Here is a 24,570-nt window from a genome sequence, read left to right as displayed (position 1 = left end):
AGTGGGGAGAGTCAGGCCTACCCGTAGTGGGGAGAGTCAGGCCTACCCGTAGTGGGGAGAGTCAGGCCTACCCGTAGTGGGGAGAGTCAGGCCTACCCGTAGTGGGGAGAGTCAGGCCTACCCGTAGTGGGGAGAGTCAGGCCTACCCGTAGTGGGGAGAGTCAGGCCTACCCGTAGTGGGGAGAGTCAGGCCTACCCGTAGTGGGGAGAGTCAGGCCTACCCGTAGTGGGGAGAGTCAGGCCTACCCGTAGTGGGGAGAGTCAGGCCTACCCGTAGTGGGGAGAGTCAGGCCTACCCGTAGTGGGGAGAGTCAGGCCTACCCGTAGTGGGGAGAGTCAGGCCTACCCGTAGTGGGGAGAGTCAGGCCTACCCGTAGTGGGGAGAGTCAGGCCTACCCGTAGTGGGGAGAGTCAGGCCTACCCGTAGTGGGGAGAGTCAGGCCTACCCGTAGTGGGGAGAGTCAGGCCTACCCGTAGTGGGGAGAGTCAGGCCTACCCGTAGTGGGGAGAGTCAGGCCTACCCGTAGTGGGGAGAGTCAGGCCTACCCGTAGTGGGGAGAGTCAGACCTACCCGTAGTGGGGAGAGTCAGACCTACCCGTAGTGGGGAGAGTTAGACCTACCCGTAGTGGGGAGAGTTAGACCTACCCGTAGTGGGGAGAGTTAGACCTACCCGTAGTGGGGAGAGTCAGACCTACCCGTAGTGGGGAGAGTCAGACCTACCCGTAGTGGGGAGAGTCAGACCTACCCGTAGTGGGGAGAGTCAGACCTACCCGTAGTGGGGAGAGTCAGACCTACCCGTAGTGGGGAGAGTTATACCTACCCGTAGTGGGGAGAGTTAGACCTACCCGTAGTGGGGAGAGTCAGACCTACCCGTAGTGGGGAGAGTCAGACCTACCCGTAGTGGGGAGAGTTATACCTACCCGTAGTGGGGAGAGTCAGACCTACCCGTAGTGCTTTGTGTTGTACTGGTGAGTGAACCACTGTGGCTGGAGGCACGACTAGATGACCAGGCACTGTTAGAAGGCATCGTGGTGTTCAGAGATGAGGATGGTCCTGGGGAGCGAGAGAAGAGAGAGAGAAGAGAGGAGAGAGAGAGGAAAGAGAAGAGAAGAGAGAAGAGAGAAAAGAGAAGAGAGAAGAGAGAAGAGGGAGAGAGAGAGGAGAGAAAGACAGAAAAAGGAAAGAGAACGGAGAAAGAAAGAGAAAGGAGAGAGAGAGAGCGAAAAGAGAGAAAGGAGAGAGAAGAGAGAGAGAGCGAAAAGAGAGGAAGGAGAGAGAAAGAGAGAGAGCGAAAAGAGGAAGGAGAGAGAAAGAGAGAGGAGAGAGACAAAGGAGAGAGAAAGAGAGAGGGAGAGAGACAAAGGAGAGAGAAAGAGAGAGGGAGAGAGACAAAGGAGAGAGAAAGAGAGAAACACAGTTACCACCATACAGAACAATAGACTCCAAAAGCAGGGATGAAATGAAGCTAGTCCACTAGCCTGAGGACAGACCGGGTTAGTTGACTGACTGTAGAACTACAAATCATCAAGTCAGGGATGGAATGAAGCTAGTCCACTAGCCTGAGGACAGACCGGGTTAGTTGACTGACTGTAGAACTACAAATCATCAAGTCAGGGATGGAATGAAGCTAGTCCACTAGCCTGAGGACAGACCGGGTTAGTTGACTGACTGTAGAACTACAAATCATCAAGTCAGGGATGGAATGAAGCTAGTCCACTAGCCTGAGGACAGACCGGGTTAGTTGACTGACTGTAGAACTACAAATCATCAAGTCAGGGATGGAATGAAGCTAGTCCACTAGCCTGAGGACAGACCGGGTTAGTTGACTGACTGTAGAACTACAAATCATCAAGTCAGGGATGGAATGAAGCTAGTCCACTAGCCTGAGGACAGACCGGGTTAGTTGACTGACTGTAGAACTACAAATCATCAAGTCAGGGATGGAATGAAGCTAGTCCACTAGCCTGAGGACAGACCGGGTTAGTTGACTGACTGTAGAACTACAAATCATCAAGTCAGGGATGGAATGAAGCTAGTCCACTAGCCTGAGGACAGACCGGGTTAGTTGACTGACTGTAGAACTACAAATCATCAAGTCAGGGATGGAATGAAGCTAGTCCACTAGCCTGAGGACAGACCGGGTTAGTTGACTGACTGTAGAACTACAAATCATCAAGTCAGGGATGGAATGAAGCTAGTCCACTAGCCTGAGGACAGACCGGGTTAGTTGACTGACTGTAGAACTACAAATCATCAAGTCAGGGATGAAATGAAGCTAGTCCACTAGCCTGAGGACAGACCGGGTTAGTTGACTGACTGTAGAACTACAAATCATCAAGTCAGGGATGAAATGAAGCTAGTCCACTAGCCTGAGGACAGACCGGGTTAGTTGACTGACTGTAGAACTACAAATCATCAAGTCAGGGATATTCAATAGTGCTGAGCGATTAAACAACATTTCACTTATTTTGGGTTTAAAGATAAAGAGATAAATCAGATCAAGTCTGAACTGTGTGATGTAGTAGGGAGTTGTAGTTTCTCGAGAGATAAATCAGATCAAGTCTGAACTGTGTGATGTAGTAGGGAGTTGTAGTTTCTCGAGAGATAAATCAGATCAAGTCTGAACTGTGTAATGTAGTATATATATATAAAACTAATGTAATATATAATATATATATACATCTAATGTAATATATAATATATATATCTACATAGAGGACGATGTCCTGTCAGGTCTCTGGTCTACATAGAGGACGGTGTCCTGTCAGGTCTCCGGTCTACGTAGAGGACGGTGTCCTGTCAGGTCTCTGGTCTACGTAGAGGACGGTGTCCTGTCAGGTCTCCGGTCTACGTAGAGGAGGGTGTGTGTTACCTGTCAGGTCTCTGAGGTGGTCTATATGGCGGACGGTGTTGATGGAGAGGTTGTTGATGACACTACCAGGGGTCACGAAAGGGTCAGTCTCAGGGTCGATGTTGGGGTAACCTTTCCATGGCTCCCCGGGCCGGAACTCTGGGGAGAGACATACAGGAATAGAGAGTGAGGGGGGGTCTGGAGAGAGTTATACAGGAATAGAGAGTGAGGGGGGGTCTGGAGAGAGTTATACAGGAATAGAGAGTGGGGGGGGGGGGGTCTGGAGAGAGTTATACAGGAATAGAGAGTGAGGGGGGGTCTGGAGAGAGTTATACAGGAATAGAGAGTGAGGGGGGGTCTGGAGAGAGTTATACAGGAATAGAGAGTGAGGGGGGGTCTGGAGAGAGTTATACAGGAATAGAGAGTGAGGGGGGGGGGGGGGGTCTGGAGAGAGTTATACAGGAATAGAGAGTGAGAAGAGGGTCTGGAGAGAGTTATACAGGAATAGAGAGTGAGGAGAGGGTCTGGAGAGAGTTATACAGGAATAGAGAGTGAGAAGAGGGTCTGGAGAGAGTTATACAGGAATAGAGAGTGAGAAGAGGGTCTGGAGAGAGTTATACAGGAATAGAGAGTGAGGGGGGGTCTGGAGAGAGTTATACAGGAATAGAGAGTGAGGGGGGGTCTGGAGAGAGTTATACAGGAATAGAGAGTGAGGGGGGTCTGGAGAGAGTTATACAGGAATAGAGAGTGAGAAGAGGGTCTGGAGAGAGTTATACAGGAATAGAGAGTGAGGGGGGGTCTGGAGAGAGTTATACAGGAATAGAGAGTGAGGGGGGGGGGGGGGGTCTGGAGAGAGTTATACAGGAATAGAGAGTGAGAAGAGGGTCTGGAGAGAGTTATACAGGAATAGAGAGTGAGAAGAGGGTCTGGAGAGAGTTATACAGGAATAGAGAGTGAGGGGGGGTCTGGAGAGAGTTATACAGGAATAGAGAGTGAGGGGGGGTCTGGAGAGAGTTATACAGGAATAGAGAGTGAGGGGGGGGGGGGGGGGGGTGTGGAGAGAGTTATACAGGAATAGAGAGTGAGGGGGGGTCTGGAGAGAGTTATACAGGAATAGAGAGTGAGGGGGGGTCTGGAGAGAGTTATACAGGAATAGAGAGTGAGGGGGGGGGGGGTCTGGAGAGAGTTATACAGGAAGTATGGAGAAGGTACTACTCTTTCACCAGTTTGTATTTAAAGTGTGTGTGTGTGAGAGTGTGTGTGAGTGCATACCTGGGGGCCAGGTAACGTTGGTGTTTCCATGGGGGGATTTGGCACGAGGGGGCCAGCTGTCGCCCACCGAGCCCATTGATTGGCCGGGAGAGCTTAGGGGGGCGGAGCCAGCAGACAGGAAGTCATAGGGACCGAAGGGAGAATCCTCCAGACGCAGCCCAGACGACATGGCACCTGGAGACACAAACACACTGTTATATAAACACACACACACACACACACACACACACACACACACACACACACACACACACACACACACACACCACAGCCAATAACACAGAGCACCAGGAGACACACCTGGTGTTTGAGATCGATTACATTACAGTCGGAGAAAGACTGACCTTCAAATCACCTTGAATTCTAGATAGATCAGTCAGTCAGTCAGCCAGTCAGTCAATCAGCTCCTAAATAACTATTATTACCTGTAGATCAGTCAGTCAGTCAGTCAGTCAGCTCCTAAATAACTATTATTACCTGTAGATCAGTCAGTCAGCTCCTAAATAACTATTATTACCTGTAGATCAGTCAGTCAGTCAGCTCCTAAATAACTATTATTACCTGTAGATCAGTCAGTCAGTCAGTCAGCTCCTAAATAACTATTATTACCTGTAGATCAGTCAGTCAGTCAGTCAGTCAATCAGCTCCTAAATAACTATTATTACCTGTAGATCAGTCAGTCAGTCAGTCAGTCAGCTCCTAAATAACTATTAGTACCTGTAGATCTGTCAGTCAGTCAGTCAGTCAGTCAGTCAGCTCCTAAATAACTATTATTACCTGTAGATCAGTCAGTCAGCTCCTAAATAACTATTATTACCTGTAGATCAGTCAGTCAGTCAGCTCCTAAATAACTAGTATTACCTGTAGATCAGTCAGTCAGTCAGCTCCTAAATAACTAGTATTACCTGTAGATCAGTCAGTCAGTCAGTCAGTCAGTCAGCTCCTAAATAACTAGTATTACCTGTAGATCAGTCAGTCAGTCAGTCAGTCAGTCAGTCAGTCAGTCAGCTCCTAAATAACTATTACCTGTAGATCAGTCAGTCAGTCAGCTTCTAAATAACTATTATTACCTGTAGATCAGTCGTCAGTCAGCTCCTAAATAACTATTATTACCTGTAGATCAGTCAGTCAGTCAGTCAGTCAGCTCCTAAATAACTATTATTACCTGTAGATCAGTCAGTCAGTCAGCTCCTAAATAACTATTATCACCTGTAGATCAGTCAGTCAGTCAGTCAGTCAGCTCCTAAATAACTATTATTACCTGTAGATCAGTCAGTCAGTCAGTCAGCTCCTAAATAACTATTATTACCTGTAGATCAGTCAGTCAGTCAGTCAGCTCCTAAATAACTGTTATTACCTGTAGATCAGTCAGTCAGTCAGCTCCTAAATAACTATTATTACCTGTAGATCAGTCAGTCAGTCAGTCAGCTCCTAATTAACTATTATTACCTGTAGATCAGTCAGTCAGTCAGCTCCTAAATAACTAGTATTACCTGTAGATCAGTCAGTCAGCTCCTAAATAACTATTATTACCTGTAGATCAGTCAGTCAGCTCCTAAATAACTATTATTACCTGTAGATCAGTCAGTCAGTCAGCCAGCTCCTAAATAACTATTATTACCTGTAGATCAGTCAGTCAGTCAGCTCCTAAATAACTATTATTACCTGTAGATCAGTCAGTCAGCTCCTAAATAACTATTATTACCTGTAGATCAGTCAGCTCCTAAATAACTATTATTACCTGTAGATCAGTCAGTCAGTCAGTCAGTCAGCTCCCAAATAACTATTATTACCTGTAGATCAGTCAGTCAGTCAGCTCCTAAATAACTATTATTACCTGTAGATCAGTCAGCTCCTAAATAACTATTATTACCTGTAGATCAGTCAGTCAGTCAGCTCCCAAATAACTATTATTACCTGTAGATCAGTCAGTCAGTCAGCTCCTAAATAACTATTATTAGCTGTCGTTCAGTCAGTCAGTCAGCCAGCTCCTAAATAACTATTATTACCTGTAGATCAGTCAGTCAGTCAGTCAGCTCCTAAATAACTATTATTACCTGTAGATCAGTCAGTCAGTCAGTCAGTCAGCTCCTAAATAACTGTTATTACCTGTAGATCAGTCAGTCAGCTCCTAAATAACTATTATTACCTATAGATCAGTTAGTCAGTCAGTCAGATCCTAAATAACTATTATTACCTGTAGATCAGTCAGTCAGTCAGTCAGTCAGCTCCTAAATAACTATTATTACCTGTAGATCAGTCAGTCAGCTCCTAAATAACTATTATTACCTGTAGATCAGTCAGTCAGTCAGTCAGCTCCTAAATAACTATTATTACCTGTAGATCAGTCAGTCAGCTCCTAAATAACTATTATTACCTGTAGATCAGTCAGTCAGTCAGCCAGCTCCTAAATAACTAGTATTACCTGTAGATCAGTCAGTCAGTCAGCTCCTAAATAACTATTATTACCTGTAGATCAGTCAGTCAGTCATCTCCTAAATAACTTTTATTACCTGTAGATCAGTCAGTCAGTCAGCTCCTAAATAACTAGTATTACCTGTAGATCAGTCAGTCAGTCAGCCAGCTCCTAAATAACTATTATTACCTGTAGATCAGTCAGTCAGTCATCTCCTAAATAACTATTATTACCTGTAGATCAGTCAGTCAGTCAGCTCCTAAATAACTAGTATTACCTGTAGATCAGTCAGTCAGCTCCTAAATAACTATTATTACCTGTAGATCAGTCAGTCAGCTCCTAAATAACTATTATTACCTGTAGATCAGTCAGTCAGTCAGCCAGCTCCTAAATAACTATTATTACCTGTAGATCAGTCAGTCAGTCAGTCAGCTCCTAAATAACTATTATTACCTGTAGATCAGTCAGTCAGCTCCTAAATAACTATTATTACCTGTAGATCAGTCAGCTCCTAAATAACTATTATTACCTGTAGATCAGTCAGTCAGTCAGTCAGTCAGCTCCCAAATAACTATTATTACCTGTAGATCAGTCAGTCAGTCAGCTCCTAAATAACTATTATTAGCTGTCGTTCAGTCAGTCAGTCAGCCAGCTCCTAAATAACTATTATTACCTGTAGATCAGTCAGTCAGTCAGTCAGCTCCTAAATAACTATTATTACCTGTAGATCAGTCAGTCAGTCAGTCAGTCAGCTCCTAAATAACTGTTATTACCTGTAGATCAGTCAGTCAGCTCCTAAATAACTATTATTACCTGTAGATCAGTCAGTCAGTCAGTCAGCTCCTAAATAACTATTATTACCTGTAGATCAGTCAGTCAGCTCCTAAATAACTATTATTACCTGTAGATCAGTCAGTCAGTCAATCAGCTCCTAAATAACTATTATTACCTGTAGATCAGTCAGTCAGTCAGCCAGCTCCTAAATAACTAGTATTACCTGTAGATCAGTCAGTCAGTCAGCTCCTAAATAACTATTATTACCTGTAGATCAGTCAGTCAGTCATCTCCTAAATAACTATTATTACCTGTAGATCAGTCAGTCAGTCAGCTCCTAAATAACTAGTATTACCTGTAGATCAGTCAGTCAGTCAGCCAGCTCCTAAATAACTATTATTACCTGTAGATCAGTCAGTCAGTCATCTCCTAAATAACTATTATTACCTGTAGATCAGTCAGTCAGTCAGCTCCTAAATAACTAGTATTACCTGTAGATCAGTCAGTCAGTCATCTCCTAAATAACTATTATTACCTGTCGTTCAGTCAGTCAGTCAGCTCCTAAATAACTATTATTAACTGTAGATCAGTCAGTCAGTCAGCCAGCTCCTAAATAACTATTATTACCTGTAGATCAGTCAGTCAGTCAGTCAGTCAGTCAGTCAGCTCCTAAATAACTATTATTACCTGTAGATCAGTCAGTCAGTCAGTCAGTCAGCTCCTAAATAACTGTTATTACCTGTAGATCAGTCAGTCAGTCAGCTCCTAAATAACTATTATTACCTGTAGATCAGTCAGCTCCTAAATAACTATTATTACCTGTAGATCAGTCAGTCAGTCAGTCAGTCAGCTCCCAAATAACTATTATTACCTGTAGATCAGTCAGTCAGTCAGCTCCTAAATAACTATTATTAGCTGTCGTTCAGTCAGTCAGTCAGCCAGCTCCTAAATAACTATTATTACCTGTAGATCAGTCAGTCAGTCAGTCAGCTCCTAAATAACTATTATTACCTGTAGATCAGTCAGTCAGTCAGTCAGTCAGCTCCTAAATAACTGTTATTACCTGTAGATCAGTCAGTCAGCTCCTAAATAACTATTATTACCTATAGATCAGTTAGTCAGTCAGTCAGATCCTAAATAACTATTATTACCTGTAGATCAGTCAGTCAGTCAGTCAGTCAGCTCCTAAATAACTATTATTACCTGTAGATCAGTCAGTCAGCTCCTAAATAACTATTATTACCTGTAGATCAGTCAGTCAGTCAGTCAGCTCCTAAATAACTATTATTACCTGTAGATCAGTCAGTCAGCTCCTAAATAACTATTATTACCTGTAGATCAGTCAGTCAGTCAATCAGCTCCTAAATAACTATTATTACCTGTAGATCAGTCAGTCAGTCAGCCAGCTCCTAAATAACTAGTATTACCTGTAGATCAGTCAGTCAGTCAGCTCCTAAATAACTATTATTACCTGTAGATCAGTCAGTCAGCTCCTAAATAACTATTATTACCTGTAGATCAGTCAGTCAGTCAGTCAGCTCCTAAATAACTATTATTACCTGTAGATCAGTCAGTCAGCTCCTAAATAACTATTATTACCTGTAGATCAGTCAGTCAGTCAATCAGCTCCTAAATAACTATTATTACCTGTAGATCAGTCAGTCAGTCAGCCAGCTCCTAAATAACTAGTATTACCTGTAGATCAGTCAGTCAGTCAGCTCCTAAATAACTATTATTACCTGTAGATCAGTCAGTCAGTCATCTCCTAAATAACTATTATTACCTGTAGATCAGTCAGTCAGTCAGCTCCTAAATAACTAGTATTACCTGTAGATCAGTCAGTCAGTCAGCCAGCTCCTAAATAACTATTATTACCTGTAGATCAGTCAGTCAGTCATCTCCTAAATAACTATTATTACCTGTAGATCAGTCAGTCAGTCAGCTCCTAAATAACTAGTATTACCTGTAGATCAGTCAGTCAGCTCCTAAATAACTATTATTACCTGTAGATCAGTCAGTCAGCTCCTAAATAACTATTATTACCTGTAGATCAGTCAGTCAGTCAGCCAGCTCCTAAATAACTATTATTACCTGTAGATCAGTCAGTCAGTCAGCCAGCTCCTAAATAACTATTATTACCTGTAGATCAGTCAGTCAGTCAGTCAGCTCCTAAATAACTATTATTACCTGTAGATCAGTCAGTCAGCTCCTAAATAACTATTATTACCTGTAGATCAGTCAGCTCCTAAATAACTATTATTACCTGTAGATCAGTCAGTCAGTCAGTCAGCTCCCAAATAACTATTATTACCTGTAGATCAGTCAGTCAGTCAGCTCCTAAATAACTATTATTAGCTGTCGTTCAGTCAGTCAGTCAGCCAGCTCCTAAATAACTATTATTACCTGTAGATCAGTCAGTCAGTCAGTCAGCTCCTAAATAACTATTATTACCTGTAGATCAGTCAGTCAGTCAGTCAGTCAGCTCCTAAATAACTGTTATTACCTGTAGATCAGTCAGTCAGCTCCTAAATAACTATTATTACCTATAGATCAGTTAGTCAGTCAGTCAGCTCCTAAATAACTATTATTACCTGTAGATCAGTCAGTCAGTCAGTCAGCTCCTAAATAACTATTATTACCTGTAGATCAGTCAGTCAGCTCCTAAATAACTATTATTACCTGTAGATCAGTCAGTCAGTCAATCAGCTCCTAAATAACTATTATTACCTGTAGATCAGTCAGTCAGTCAGCCAGCTCCTAAATAACTAGTATTACCTGTAGATCAGTCAGTCAGTCAGCTCCTAAATAACTATTATTACCTGTAGATCAGTCAGTCAGTCATCTCCTAAATAACTATTATTACCTGTAGATCAGTCAGTCAGTCAGCTCCTAAATAACTAGTATTACCTGTAGATCAGTCAGTCAGTCAGCCAGCTCCTAAATAACTATTATTACCTGTAGATCAGTCAGTCAGTCATCTCCTAAATAACTATTATTACCTGTAGATCAGTCAGTCAGTCAGCTCCTAAATAACTAGTATTACCTGTAGATCAGTCAGTCAGTCATCTCCTAAATAACTATTATTACCTGTCGTTCAGTCAGTCAGTCAGCTCCTAAATAACTATTATTAACTGTAGATCAGTCAGTCAGTCAGCCAGCTCCTAAATAACTATTATTACCTGTAGATCAGTCAGTCAGTCAGTCAGTCAGTCAGTCAGCTCCTAAATAACTATTATTACCTGTAGATCAGTCAGTCAGTCAGTCAGTCAGCTCCTAAATAACTGTTATTACCTGTAGATCAGTCAGTCAGTCAGCTCCTAAATAACTATTATTACCTGTAGATCAGTCAGCTCCTAAATAACTATTATTACCTGTAGATCAGTCAGTCAGTCAGTCAGTCAGCTCCCAAATAACTATTATTACCTGTAGATCAGTCAGTCAGTCAGCTCCTAAATAACTATTATTAGCTGTCGTTCAGTCAGTCAGTCAGCCAGCTCCTAAATAACTATTATTACCTGTAGATCAGTCAGTCAGTCAGTCAGCTCCTAAATAACTATTATTACCTGTAGATCAGTCAGTCAGTCAGTCAGTCAGCTCCTAAATAACTGTTATTACCTGTAGATCAGTCAGTCAGCTCCTAAATAACTATTATTACCTGTAGATCAGTCAGTCAGTCAGCTCCTAAATAACTATTATTACCTGTAGATCAGTCAGTCAGCTCCTAAATAACTATTATTACCTGTAGATCAGTCAGTCAGTCAGCTCCTAAATAACTATTATTACCTGTAGATCAGTCAGTCAGCTCCTAAATAACTATTATTACCTGTAGATCAGTCAGTCAGTCAATCAGCTCCTAAATAACTATTATTACCTGTAGATCAGTCAGTCAGTCAGCCAGCTCCTAAATAACTAGTATTACCTGTAGATCAGTCAGTCAGTCAGCTCCTAAATAACTATTATTACCTGTAGATCAGTCAGTCAGTCATCTCCTAAATAACTATTATTACCTGTAGATCAGTCAGTCAGTCAGCTCCTAAATAACTAGTATTACCTGTAGATCAGTCAGTCAGTCAGTCAGTCAGTCAGTCAGCTCCTAAATAACTATTATTACCTGATCAGTCAGTCAGTCATCTCCTAAATAACTATTATTAGTTCAGTCAGTCAATCAGCTCCTAAATAACTATTATTAACTGTAGATCAGTCAGTCAGTCAGCCAGCTCCTAAATAACTATTATTACCTGTAGATCAGTCAGTCAGTCAGTCAGTCAGTCAGTCAGTCAGTCAGTCAGTCAGCTCCTAAATAACTATTATTACCTGTAGATCAGTCAGTCAGTCAGTCAGCTCCTAAATAACTGTTATTACCTGTAGATCAGTCAGTCAGCTCCTAAATAACTATTATTACCTGTAGATCAGTCAGTCAGTCAGTCAGATCCTAAATAACTATTATTACCTGTAGATCAGTCAGTCAGTCAGTCAGCTCCTAAATAACTATTATTACCTGTAGATCAGTCAGTCAGCTCCTAAATAACTATTATTACCTGTAGATCAGTCAGTCAGTCAGCTCCTAAATAACTATTATTACCTGTAGATCAGTCAGTCAGCTCCTAAATAACTATTATTACCTGTAGATCAGTCAGTCAGTCAGCCAGCTCCTAAATAACTATTATTACCTGTAGATCAGTCAGTCAGTCAATCAGCTCCTAAATAACTATTATTACCTGTAGATCAGTCAGTCAGTCAGCTCCTAAATAACTAGTATTACCTGTAGATCAGTCAGTCAATCAGCTCCTAAATAACTATTATTACCTGTAGATCAGTCAGTCAGTCAGTCAGTCAATCAGCTCCTAAATAACTATTATTACCTGTAGATCAGTCAGTCAGTCAGCTCCTAAATAACTAGTATTACCTGTAGATCAGTCAGTCAGTCAGCTCCTAAATAACTATTATTACCTGTAGATCAGTCAGTCAGTCAGCTCCTAAATAACTATTATTACCTGTAGATCAGTCAGTCAGTCAGTCAGTCAGCTCCTAAATAACTGTTATTACCTGTAGATCAGTCAGTCAGCTCCTAAATAACTATTATTACCTATAGATCAGTTAGTCAGTCAGTCAGATCCTAAATAACTATTATTACCTGTAGATCAGTCAGTCAGTCAGTCAGTCAGCTCCTAAATAACTATTATTACCTGTAGATCAGTCAGTCAGCTCCTAAATAACTATTATTACCTGTAGATCAGTCAGTCAGTCAGTCAGCTCCTAAATAACTATTATTACCTGTAGATCAGTCAGTCAGCTCCTAAATAACTATTATTACCTGTAGATCAGTCAGTCAGTCAATCAGCTCCTAAATAACTATTATTACCTGTAGATCAGTCAGTCAGTCAGCCAGCTCCTAAATAACTAGTATTACCTGTAGATCAGTCAGTCAGTCAGCTCCTAAATAACTATTATTACCTGTAGATCAGTCAGTCAGCTCCTAAATAACTATTATTACCTGTAGATCAGTCAGTCAGTCAGTCAGCTCCTAAATAACTATTATTACCTGTAGATCAGTCAGTCAGCTCCTAAATAACTATTATTACCTGTAGATCAGTCAGTCAGTCAATCAGCTCCTAAATAACTATTATTACCTGTAGATCAGTCAGTCAGTCAGCCAGCTCCTAAATAACTAGTATTACCTGTAGATCAGTCAGTCAGTCAGCTCCTAAATAACTATTATTACCTGTAGATCAGTCAGTCAGTCATCTCCTAAATAACTATTATTACCTGTAGATCAGTCAGTCAGTCAGCTCCTAAATAACTAGTATTACCTGTAGATCAGTCAGTCAGTCAGCCAGCTCCTAAATAACTATTATTACCTGTAGATCAGTCAGTCAGTCATCTCCTAAATAACTATTATTACCTGTAGATCAGTCAGTCAGTCAGCTCCTAAATAACTAGTATTACCTGTAGATCAGTCAGTCAGCTCCTAAATAACTATTATTACCTGTAGATCAGTCAGTCAGCTCCTAAATAACTATTATTACCTGTAGATCAGTCAGTCAGTCAGCCAGCTCCTAAATAACTATTATTACCTGTAGATCAGTCAGTCAGTCAGTCAGCTCCTAAATAACTATTATTACCTGTAGATCAGTCAGTCAGCTCCTAAATAACTATTATTACCTGTAGATCAGTCAGCTCCTAAATAACTATTATTACCTGTAGATCAGTCAGTCAGTCAGTCAGCTCCCAAATAACTATTATTACCTGTAGATCAGTCAGTCAGTCAGCTCCTAAATAACTATTATTAGCTGTCGTTCAGTCAGTCAGTCAGCCAGCTCCTAAATAACTATTATTACCTGTAGATCAGTCAGTCAGTCAGTCAGCTCCTAAATAACTATTATTACCTGTAGATCAGTCAGTCAGTCAGTCAGTCAGCTCCTAAATAACTGTTATTACCTGTAGATCAGTCAGTCAGCTCCTAAATAACTATTATTACCTATAGATCAGTTAGTCAGTCAGTCAGCTCCTAAATAACTATTATTACCTGTAGATCAGTCAGTCAGTCAGTCAGCTCCTAAATAACTATTATTACCTGTAGATCAGTCAGTCAGCTCCTAAATAACTATTATTACCTGTAGATCAGTCAGTCAGTCAATCAGCTCCTAAATAACTATTATTACCTGTAGATCAGTCAGTCAGTCAGCCAGCTCCTAAATAACTAGTATTACCTGTAGATCAGTCAGTCAGTCAGCTCCTAAATAACTATTATTACCTGTAGATCAGTCAGTCAGTCATCTCCTAAATAACTATTATTACCTGTAGATCAGTCAGTCAGTCAGCTCCTAAATAACTAGTATTACCTGTAGATCAGTCAGTCAGTCAGCCAGCTCCTAAATAACTATTATTACCTGTAGATCAGTCAGTCAGTCATCTCCTAAATAACTATTATTACCTGTAGATCAGTCAGTCAGTCAGCTCCTAAATAACTAGTATTACCTGTAGATCAGTCAGTCAGTCATCTCCTAAATAACTATTATTACCTGTCGTTCAGTCAGTCAGTCAGCTCCTAAATAACTATTATTAACTGTAGATCAGTCAGTCAGTCAGCCAGCTCCTAAATAACTATTATTACCTGTAGATCAGTCAGTCAGTCAGTCAGTCAGTCAGTCAGTCAGCTCCTAAATAACTATTATTACCTGTAGATCAGTCAGTCAGTCAGCTCCTAAATAACTGTTATTACCTGTAGATCAGTCAGTCAGTCAGCTCCTAAATAACTATTATTACCTGTAGATCAGTCAGCTCCTAAATAACTATTATTACCTGTAGATCAGTCAGTCAGTCAGTCAGTCAGCTCCCAAATAACTATTATTACCTGTAGATCAGTCAGTCAGTCAGCTCCTAAATAACTATTATTAGCTGTCGTTCAGTCAGTCAGTCAGCCAGCTCCTAAATAACTATTATTACCTGTAGATCAGTCAGTCAGTCAGTCAGCTCCTAAATAACTATTATTACCTGTAGATCAGTCAGTCAGTCAGTCAGTCAGCTCCTAAATAACTGTTATTACCTGTAGATCAGTCAGTCAGCTCCTAAATAACTATTATTACCTGTAGATCAGTCAGTCAGTCAGCTCCTAAATAACTATTATTACCTGTAGATCAGTCAGTCAGCTCCTAAATAACTATTATTACCTGTAGATCAGTCAGTCAGTCAGCTCCTAAATAACTATTATTACCTGTAGATCAGTCAGTCAGCTCCTAAATAACTATTATTACCTGTAGATCAGTCAGTCAGTCAATCAGCTCCTAAATAACTATTATTACCTGTAGATCAGTCAGTCAGTCAGCCAGCTCCTAAATAACTAGTATTACCTGTAGATCAGTCAGTCAGTCAGCTCCTAAATAACTATTATTACCTGTAGATCAGTCAGTCAGTCATCTCCTAAATAACTATTATTACCTGTAGATCAGTCAGTCAGTCAGCTCCTAAATAACTAGTATTACCTGTAGATCAGTCAGTCAGTCAGCCAGCTCCTAAATAACTATTATTACCTGTAGATCAGTCAGTCAGTCATCTCCTAAATAACTATTATTACCTGTAGATCAGTCAGTCAGTCAGCTCCTAAATAACTAGTATTACCTGTAGATCAGTCAGTCAGTCATCTCCTAAATAACTATTATTACCTGTCGTTCAGTCAGTCAGTCAGCTCCTAAATAACTATTATTAACTGTAGATCAGTCAGTCAGTCAGCCAGCTCCTAAATAACTATTATTACCTGTAGATCAGTCAGTCAGTCAGTCAGTCAGTCAGTCAGTCAGTCAGTCAGTCAGTCAGCTCCTAAATAACTATTATTACCTGTAGATCAGTCAGTCAGTCAGTCAGCTCCTAAATAACTGTTATTACCTGTAGATCAGTCAGTCAGCTCCTAAATAACTATTATTACCTGTAGATCAGTCAGTCAGTCAGTCAGATCCTAAATAACTATTATTACCTGTAGATCAGTCAGTCAGTCAGTCAGCTCCTAAATAACTATTATTACCTGTAGATCAGTCAGTCAGCTCCTAAATAACTATTATTACCTGTAGATCAGTCAGTCAGTCAGCTCCTAAATAACTATTATTACCTGTAGATCAGTCAGTCAGCTCCTAAATAACTATTATTACCTGTAGATCAGTCAGTCAGTCAGCCAGCTCCTAAATAACTATTATTACCTGTAGATCAGTCAGTCAGTCAATCAGCTCCTAAATAACTATTATTACCTGTAGATCAGTCAGTCAGTCAGCTCCTAAATAACTAGTATTACCTGTAGATCAGTCAGTCAATCAGCTCCTAAATAACTATTATTACCTGTAGATCAGTCAGTCAGTCAGTCAGTCAATCAGCTCCTAAATAACTATTATTACCTGTAGATCAGTCAGTCAGCTCCTAAATAACTAGTATTACCTGTAGATCAGTCAGTCAGTCAGCTCCTAAATAACTATTATTACCTGTAGATCAGTCAGTCAGTCAGCTCCTAAATAACTAGTATTACCTGTAGATCAGTCAGTCAGTCAGCTCCTAAATAACTAGTATTACCTGTAGATCAGTCAGTCAGTCAGTCAGTCAGTCAGTCAGTCAGTCAGCTCCTAAATAACTATTATTACCTGTAGATCAGTCAGTCAGTCAGCTCCTAAATAACTAGTATTACCTGTAGATCAGTCAGTCAGTCAGGCAGTCAGCTCCTAAATAACTATTATTACCTGTAGATCAGTCAGTCAGTCAGCCAGTCAGCTCCTAAATAACTATTATTACCTGTAGATCAGTCAGTCAGTCAGCCAGCTCCTAAATAACTATTATTACTTGTAGATCAGTCAGTCAGTCAGTCAGTCAGCTCCTAAATAACTATTATTACCTGTAGATCAGTCAGTCAGCTCCTAAATAACTATTATTACCTGTAGATCAGTCAGTCAGTCAATCAGCTCCTAAATAACTATTATTACCTGTAGATCAGTCAGTCAGTCAGCCAGCTCCTAAATAACTATTATTACCTGTAGATCAGTCAGTCAGTCAGCTCCTAAATAACTAGTATTACCTGTAGATCAGTCAGTCAGTCAGCTCCTAAATAACTATTATTACCTGTAGATCAGTCAGTCAGTCATCTCCTAAATAACTATTATTACCTGTAGATCAGTCAGTCAGTCAGCTCCTAAATAACTAGTATTACCTGTAGATCAGTCAGTCAGTCAGCCAGCTCCTAAATAACTATTATTACCTGTAGATCAGTCAGTCAGTCATCTCCTAAATAACTATTATTACCTGTAGATCAGTCAGTCAGTCAGCTCCTAAATAACTAGTATTACCTGTAGATCAGTCAGTCAGTCATCTCCTAAATAACTATTATTACCTGTCGTTCAGTCAGTCAGTCAGCTCCTAAATAACTATTATTAACTGTAGATCAGTCAGTCAGTCAGCCAGCTCCTAAATAACTATTATTACCTGTAGATCAGTCAGTCAGTCAGTCAGTCAGCTCCTAAATAACTATTATTACCTGTAGATCAGTCAGTCAGTCAGTCAGTCAGCTCCTAAATAACTGTTATTACCTGTAGATCAGTCAGTCAGCTCCTAAATAACTATTATTACCTGTAGATCAGTCAGTCAGTCAGTCAGATCCTAAATAACTATTATTACCTGTAGATCAGTCAGTCAGTCAGTCAGCTCCTAAATAACTATTATTACCTGTAGATCAGTCAGTCAGCTCCTAAATAACTATTATTACCTGTAGATCAGTCAGTCAGTCAGCTCCTAAATAACTATTATTACCTGTAGATCAGTCAGTCAGCTCCTAAATAACTATTATTACCTGTAGATCAGTCAGTCAGCCAGCTCCTAAATAACTATTATTACCTGTAGATCAGTCAGTCAGTCAATCAGCTCCTAAATAACTATTATTACCTGTAGATCAGTCAGTCAGTCAGCTCCTAAATAACTAGTATTACCTGTAGATCAGTCAGTCAATCAGCTCCTAAATAACTATTATTACCTGTAGATCAGTCAGTCAGTCAGTCAGTCAGTCAATCAGCTCCTAAATAACTATTATTACCTGTAGATCAGTCAGTCAGTCAGTCAGTCAATCAGCTCCTAAATAACTATTATTACCTGTAGATCAGTCAGTCAGCTCCTAAATAACTATTATTACCTGTAGATCAGTCAGTCAGTCAGTCAGCTCCTAAATAACTATTATTACCTGTAGATCAGTCAGTCAGTCAGCTCCTAAATAACTATTATTACCTGTAGATCAGTCAGTCAGTCAGCTCCTAAATAACTAGTATTACCTGTAGATCAGTCAGTCAGTCAGCTCCTAAATAACTAGTATTACCTGTAGATCAGTCAGTCAGTCAGTCAGTCAGTCAGTCAGTCAGTCAGTCAGTCAGCTCCTAAATAACTATTATTACCTGTAGATCAGTCAGTCAGTCAGCTCCTAAATAACTAGTATTACCTGTAGATCAGTCAGTCAGTCAGGCAGTCAGCTCCTAAATAACTATTATTACCTGTAGATCAGTCAGTCAGTCAGCCAGTCAGCTCCTAAATAACTAGTATTACCTGTAGATCAGTCAGTCAGTCAGCTCCTAAATAACTATTATTACCTGTAGATCAGTCAGTCAGTCAGCTCCTAAATAACTAGTATTACCTGTAGATCAGTCAGTCAGTCAGCTCCTAAATAACTAGTATTACCTGTAGATCAGTCAGTCAGTCAGTCAGTCAGTCAGTCAGTCAGTCAGTCAGCTCCTAAATAACTATTATTACCTGTAGATCAGTCAGTCAGTCAGCTCCTAAATAACTAGTATTACCTGTAGATCAGTCAGTCAGTCAGGCAGTCAGCTCCTAAATAACTATTATTACCTGTAGATCAGTCAGTCAGTCAGCCAGTCAGCTCCTAAATAACTATTATTACCTGTAGATCAGTCAGTCAGTCAGCCAGCTCCTAAATAACTATTATTACTTGTAGATCAGTCAGTCAGTCAGTCAGTCAGCTCCTAAATAACTATTATTACCTGTAGATCAGTCAGTCAGCTCCTAAATAACTATTATTACCTGTAGATCAGTCAGTCAGTCAGTCATCAGCTCCTAAATAACTATTATTACCTGTAGATCAGTCAGTCAGTCAGCCAGCTCCTAAATAACTATTATTACCTGTAGATCAGTCAGTCAGTCAGCTCCTAAATAACTAGTATTACCTGTAGATCAGTCAGTCAGTCAGCTCCTAAATAACTATTATTACCTGTAGATCAGTCAGTCAGTCATCTCCTAAATAACTATTATTACCTGTAGATCAGTCAGTCAGTCAGCTCCTAAATAACTAGTATTACCTGTAGATCAGTCAGTCAGTCAGCCAGCTCCTAAATAACTATTATTACCTGTAGATCAGTCAGTCAGTCATCTCCTAAATAACTATTATTACCTGTAGATCAGTCAGTCAGTCAGCTCCTAAATAACTAGTATTACCTGTAGATCAGTCAGTCAGTCATCTCCTAAATAACTATTATTACCTGTCGTTCAGTCAGTCAGTCAGCTCCTAAATAACTATTATTAACTGTAGATCAGTCAGTCAGTCAGCCAGCTCCTAAATAACTATTATTACCTGTAGATCAGTCAGTCAGTCAGTCAGTCAGCTCCTAAATAACTATTATTACCTGTAGATCAGTCAGTCAGTCAGTCAGTCAGCTCCTAAATAACTGTTATTACCTGTAGATCAGTCAGTCAGCTCCTAAATAACTATTATTACCTGTAGATCAGTCAGTCAGTCAGTCAGATCCTAAATAACTATTATTACCTGTAGATCAGTCAGTCAGTCAGTCAGCTCCTAAATAACTATTATTACCTGTAGATCAGTCAGTCAGCTCCTAAATAACTATTATTACCTGTAGATCAGTCAGTCAGTCAGCTCCTAAATAACTATTATTACCTGTAGATCAGTCAGTCAGCTCCTAAATAACTATTATTACCTGTAGATCAGTCAGTCAGCCAGCTCCTAAATAACTATTATTACCTGTAGATCAGTCAGTCAGTCAATCAGCTCCTAAATAACTATTATTACCTGTAGATCAGTCAGTCAGTCAGCTCCTAAATAACTAGTATTACCTGTAGATCAGTCAGTCAATCAGCTCCTAAATAACTATTATTACCTGTAGATCAGTCAGTCAGTCAGTCAGTCAGTCAATCAGCTCCTAAATAACTATTATTACCTGTAGATCAGTCAGTCAGTCAGTCAGTCAATCAGCTCCTAAATAACTATTATTACCTGTAGATCAGTCAGTCAGCTCCTAAATAACTATTATTACCTGTAGATCAGTCAGTCAGTCAGTCAGCTCCTAAATAACTATTATTACCTGTAGATCAGTCAGTCAGTCAGCTCCTAAATAACTATTATTACCTGTAGATCAGTCAGTCAGTCAGCTCCTAAATAACTAGTATTACCTGTAGATCAGTCAGTCAGTCAGCTCCTAAATAACTAGTATTACCTGTAGATCAGTCAGTCAGTCAGTCAGTCAGTCAGTCAGTCAGTCAGTCAGCTCCTAAATAACTATTATTACCTGTAGATCAGTCAGTCAGTCAGCTCCTAAATAACTAGTATTACCTGTAGATCAGTCAGTCAGTCAGGCAGTCAGCTCCTAAATAACTATTATTACCTGTAGATCAGTCAGTCAGTCAGCCAGTCAGCTCCTAAATAACTATTATTACCTGTAGATCAGTCAGTCAGTCAGCCAGCTCCTAAATAACTATTATTACTTGTAGATCAGTCAGTCAGTCAGTCAATCATCTCCTAAATAACTATTACCTGTAGATCAGTCAGTCAGTCAGTCAGCTCCTAAATAACTATTATTACATGTAGATCAGTCAGTCAGTCAGCTCCTAAATAACTATTATTACCTGTAGATCAGTCAGTCAGTCAGCTCCTAAATAACTAGTATTACCTGTAGATCAGTCAGTCAGTCAGCTCCTAAATAACTAGTATTACCTGTAGATCAGTCAGTCAGTCAGTCAGTCAGTCAGCTCCTAAATAACTATTATTACCTGTAGATCAGTCAGTCAGTCAGCTCCTAAATAACTAGTATTACCTGTAGATCAGTCAGTCAGTTCCTAAATAACTCTTACCTGTAGATCAGTCAGTCAGTCAGCTCCTAAATAACTATTATTACCTGTAGATCAGTCAGTCAGCCAGTCAGCTCCTAAATAACTAGTATTACCTGTAGATCAGTCAGTCAGTCAGCTCCTAAATAACTATTATCACCTGTAGATCAGTCAGTCAGTCAGTCAGTCAGCTCCTAAATAACTATTATTACCTGTAGATCAGTCAGTCAGTCAGCTCCTAATTAACTATTATTACCTGTAGATCAGTCAGTCAGCTCCTAAATAACTATTATTACCTGTAGATCAGTCAGTCAGTCAGCTCCTAATTAACTATTATTACCTGTAGATCAGTCAGTCAGTCAGCTCCTAAATAACTAGTATTACCTGTAGATCAGTCAGTCAGCTCCTAAATAAATATTATTACCTGTAGATCAGTCAGTCAGTCAGTCAGTCAGCTCCTAAATAACTATTATTACCTATAGATCAGTCAGTCAGTCAGATCCTAAATAACTATTATTACCTGTAGATCAGTCAGTCAGTCAGTCAGTCAGCTCCTAAATAACTATTATTACCTGTAGATCAGTCAGTCAGTCAGTTCCTAAATAACTATTATTACCTGTAGATCAGTCAGTCAGCTCCTAAATAACTATTATTACCTGTAGATCAGTCAGTCAGTCAGCCAGCTCCTAAATAACTATTATTACCTGTAGATCAGTCAGTCAGTCAATCAGCTCCTAAATAACTATTATTACCTGTAGATCAGTCAGTCAGTCAGCTCCTAAATAACTATTATTACCTGTCGTTCAGTCAGTCAGTCAGCTCCTAAATAACTATTATTAACTGTAGATCAGTCAGTCAGTCAGCCAGCTCCTAAATAACTATTATTACCTGTAGATCAGTCAGTCAGTCAGTCAGTCAGCTCCTAAATAACTATTATTACCTGTAGATCAGTCAGTCAGTCAGTCAGCTCCTAAATAACTGTTATTACCTGTAGATCAGTCAGTCAGCTCCTAAATAACTATTATTACCTGTAGATCAGTCAGTCAGTCAGTCAGATCCTAAATAACTATTATTACCTGTAGATCAGTCAGTCAGTCAGTCAGCTCCTAAATAACTATTATTACCTGTAGATCAGTCAGTCAGCTCCTAAATAACTATTATTACCTGTAGATCAGTCAGTCAGTCAGCTCCTAAATAACTATTATTACCTGTAGATCAGTCAGTCAGCTCCTAAATAACTATTATTACCTGTAGATCAGTCAGTCAGTCAGCCAGCTCCTAAATAACTATTATTACCTGTAGATCAGTCAGTCAGTCAATCAGCTCCTAAATAACTATTATTACCTGTAGATCAGTCAGTCAGTCAACTCCTAAATAACTAGTATTACCTGTAGATCAGTCAGTCAATCAGCTCCTAAATAACTATTATTACCTGTAGATCAGTCAGTCAGTCAGTCAATCAGCTCCTAAATAACTATTATTACCTGTAGATCAGTCAGTCAGTCAGCTCCTAAATAACTATTATTACCTGTAGATCAGTCAGTCAGTCAGTCAGCTCCTAAATAACTATTATTACCTGTAGATCAGTCAGTCAGTCAGCTCCTAAATAACTATTATTACCTGTAGATCAGTCAGTCAGTCAGCTCCTAAATAACTAGTATTACCTGTAGATCAGTCAGTCAGTCAGCTCCTAAATAACTAGTATTACCTGTAGATCAGTCAGTCAGTTCCTAAATAACTCTTACCTGTAGATCAGTCAGTCAGTCAGCTCCTAAATAACTATTATTACCTGTAGATCAGTCAGTCAGCCAGTCAGCTCCTAAATAACTAGTATTACCTGTAGATCAGTCAGTCAGTCAGCTCCTAAATAACTATTATCACCTGTAGATCAGTCAGTCAGTCAGTCAGTCAGCTCCTAAATAACTATTATTACCTGTAGATCAGTCAGTCAGTCAGCTCCTAATTAACTATTATTACCTGTAGATCAGTCAGTCAGCTCCTAAATAACTATTATTACCTGTAGATCAGTCAGTCAGTCAGCTCCTAATTAACTATTATTACCTGTAGATCAGTCAGTCAGTCAGCTCCTAAATAACTAGTATTACCTGTAGATCAGTCAGTCAGCTCCTAAATAAATATTATTACCTGTAGATCAGTCAGTCAGTCAGTCAGTCAGCTCCTAAATAACTATTATTACCTATAGATCAGTCAGTCAGTCAGATCCTAAATAACTATTATTACCTGTAGATCAGTCAGTCAGTCAGTCAGTCAGCTCCTAAATAACTATTATTACCTGTAGATCAGTCAGTCAGCTCCTAAATAACTATTATTACCTGTAGATCAGTCAGTCAGTCAGTTCCTAAATAACTATTATTACCTGTAGATCAGTCAGTCAGCTCCTAAATAACTATTATTACCTGTAGATCAGTCAGTCAGTCAGCCAGCTCCTAAATAACTATTATTACCTGTAGATCAGTCAGTCAGTCAATCAGCTCCTAAATAACTATTATTACCTGTAGATCAGTCAGTCAGTCAGCTCCTAAATAACTATTATTACCTGTCGTTCAGTCAGTCAGTCAGCTCCTAAATAACTATTATTAACTGTAGATCAGTCAGTCAGTCAGCCAGCTCCTAAATAACTATTATTACCTGTAGATCAGTCAGTCAGTCAGTCAGTCAGCTCCTAAATAACTATTATTACCTGTAGATCAGTCAGTCAGTCAGTCAGCTCCTAAATAACTGTTATTACCTGTAGATCAGTCAGTCAGCTCCTAAATAACTATTATTACCTGTAGATCAGTCAGTCAGTCAGTCAGATCCTAAATAACTATTATTACCTGTAGATCAGTCAGTCAGTCAGTCAGCTCCTAAATAACTATTATTACCTGTAGATCAGTCAGTCAGCTCCTAAATAACTATTATTACCTGTAGATCAGTCAGTCAGTCAGCTCCTAAATAACTATTATTACCTGTAGATCAGTCAGTCAGCTCCTAAATAACTATTATTACCTGTAGATCAGTCAGTCAGTCAGCCAGCTCCTAAATAACTATTATTACCTGTAGATCAGTCAGTCAGTCAATCAGCTCCTAAATAACTATTATTACCTGTAGATCAGTCAGTCAGTCAACTCCTAAATAACTAGTATTACCTGTAGATCAGTCAGTCAATCAGCTCCTAAATAACTATTATTACCTGTAGATCAGTCAGTCAGTCAGTCAATCAGCTCCTAAATAACTATTATTACCTGTAGATCAGTCAGTCAGTCAGCTCCTAAATAACTATTATTACCTGTAGATCAGTCAGTCAGTCAGTCAGCTCCTAAATAACTATTATTACCTGTAGATCAGTCAGTCAGTCAGCTCCTAAATAACTATTATTACCTGTAGATCAGTCAGTCAGTCAGCTCCTAAATAACTAGTATTACCTGTAGATCAGTCAGTCAGTCAGCTCCTAAATAACTAGTATTACCTGTAGATCAGTCAGTCAGTCAGTCAGTCAGTCAGTCAGCTCCTAAATAACTATTATTACCTGTAGATCAGTCAGTCAGTCAGCTCCTAAATAACTAGTATTACCTGTAGATCAGTCAGTCAGTCAGTCAGCTCCTAAATAACTACTATTACCTGTAAATCAGTCAGCCAGCTCCTAAATAACTATTATTACCTGTAGAT

The 24,570-nt window shown here is 39.9% G+C and overlaps 1 protein-coding gene across 1 annotated transcript in view; it reads right to left on the bottom strand.

Annotated features, from left to right (window-relative positions):
* Positions 1-24,570, bottom strand: part of LOC139421669 (trinucleotide repeat-containing gene 6A protein-like) — a 105,419-nt gene that overhangs the window by 17,400 nt on the left and 63,449 nt on the right. The window contains exons 17-19 of the mRNA XM_071172762.1: positions 4,125-4,298; positions 2,874-3,011; positions 947-1,054 (exon numbers count right to left, since the gene is read on the bottom strand). Of these exons, the coding sequence (XP_071028863.1) occupies positions 947-1,054; positions 2,874-3,011; positions 4,125-4,298 (420 nt within the window). The remainder of the gene's footprint in view (positions 1-946; positions 1,055-2,873; positions 3,012-4,124; positions 4,299-24,570) is intronic.

This window comes from Oncorhynchus clarkii, chromosome 12 (assembly GCF_045791955.1).
Source record: "Oncorhynchus clarkii lewisi isolate Uvic-CL-2024 chromosome 12, UVic_Ocla_1.0, whole genome shotgun sequence".
Lineage (NCBI taxonomy): Eukaryota > Metazoa > Chordata > Actinopteri > Salmoniformes > Salmonidae > Oncorhynchus > Oncorhynchus clarkii.
Note: the sequence above shows the minus strand (reverse complement) of the source record. Positions and strands in the feature narration are given on the sequence as shown.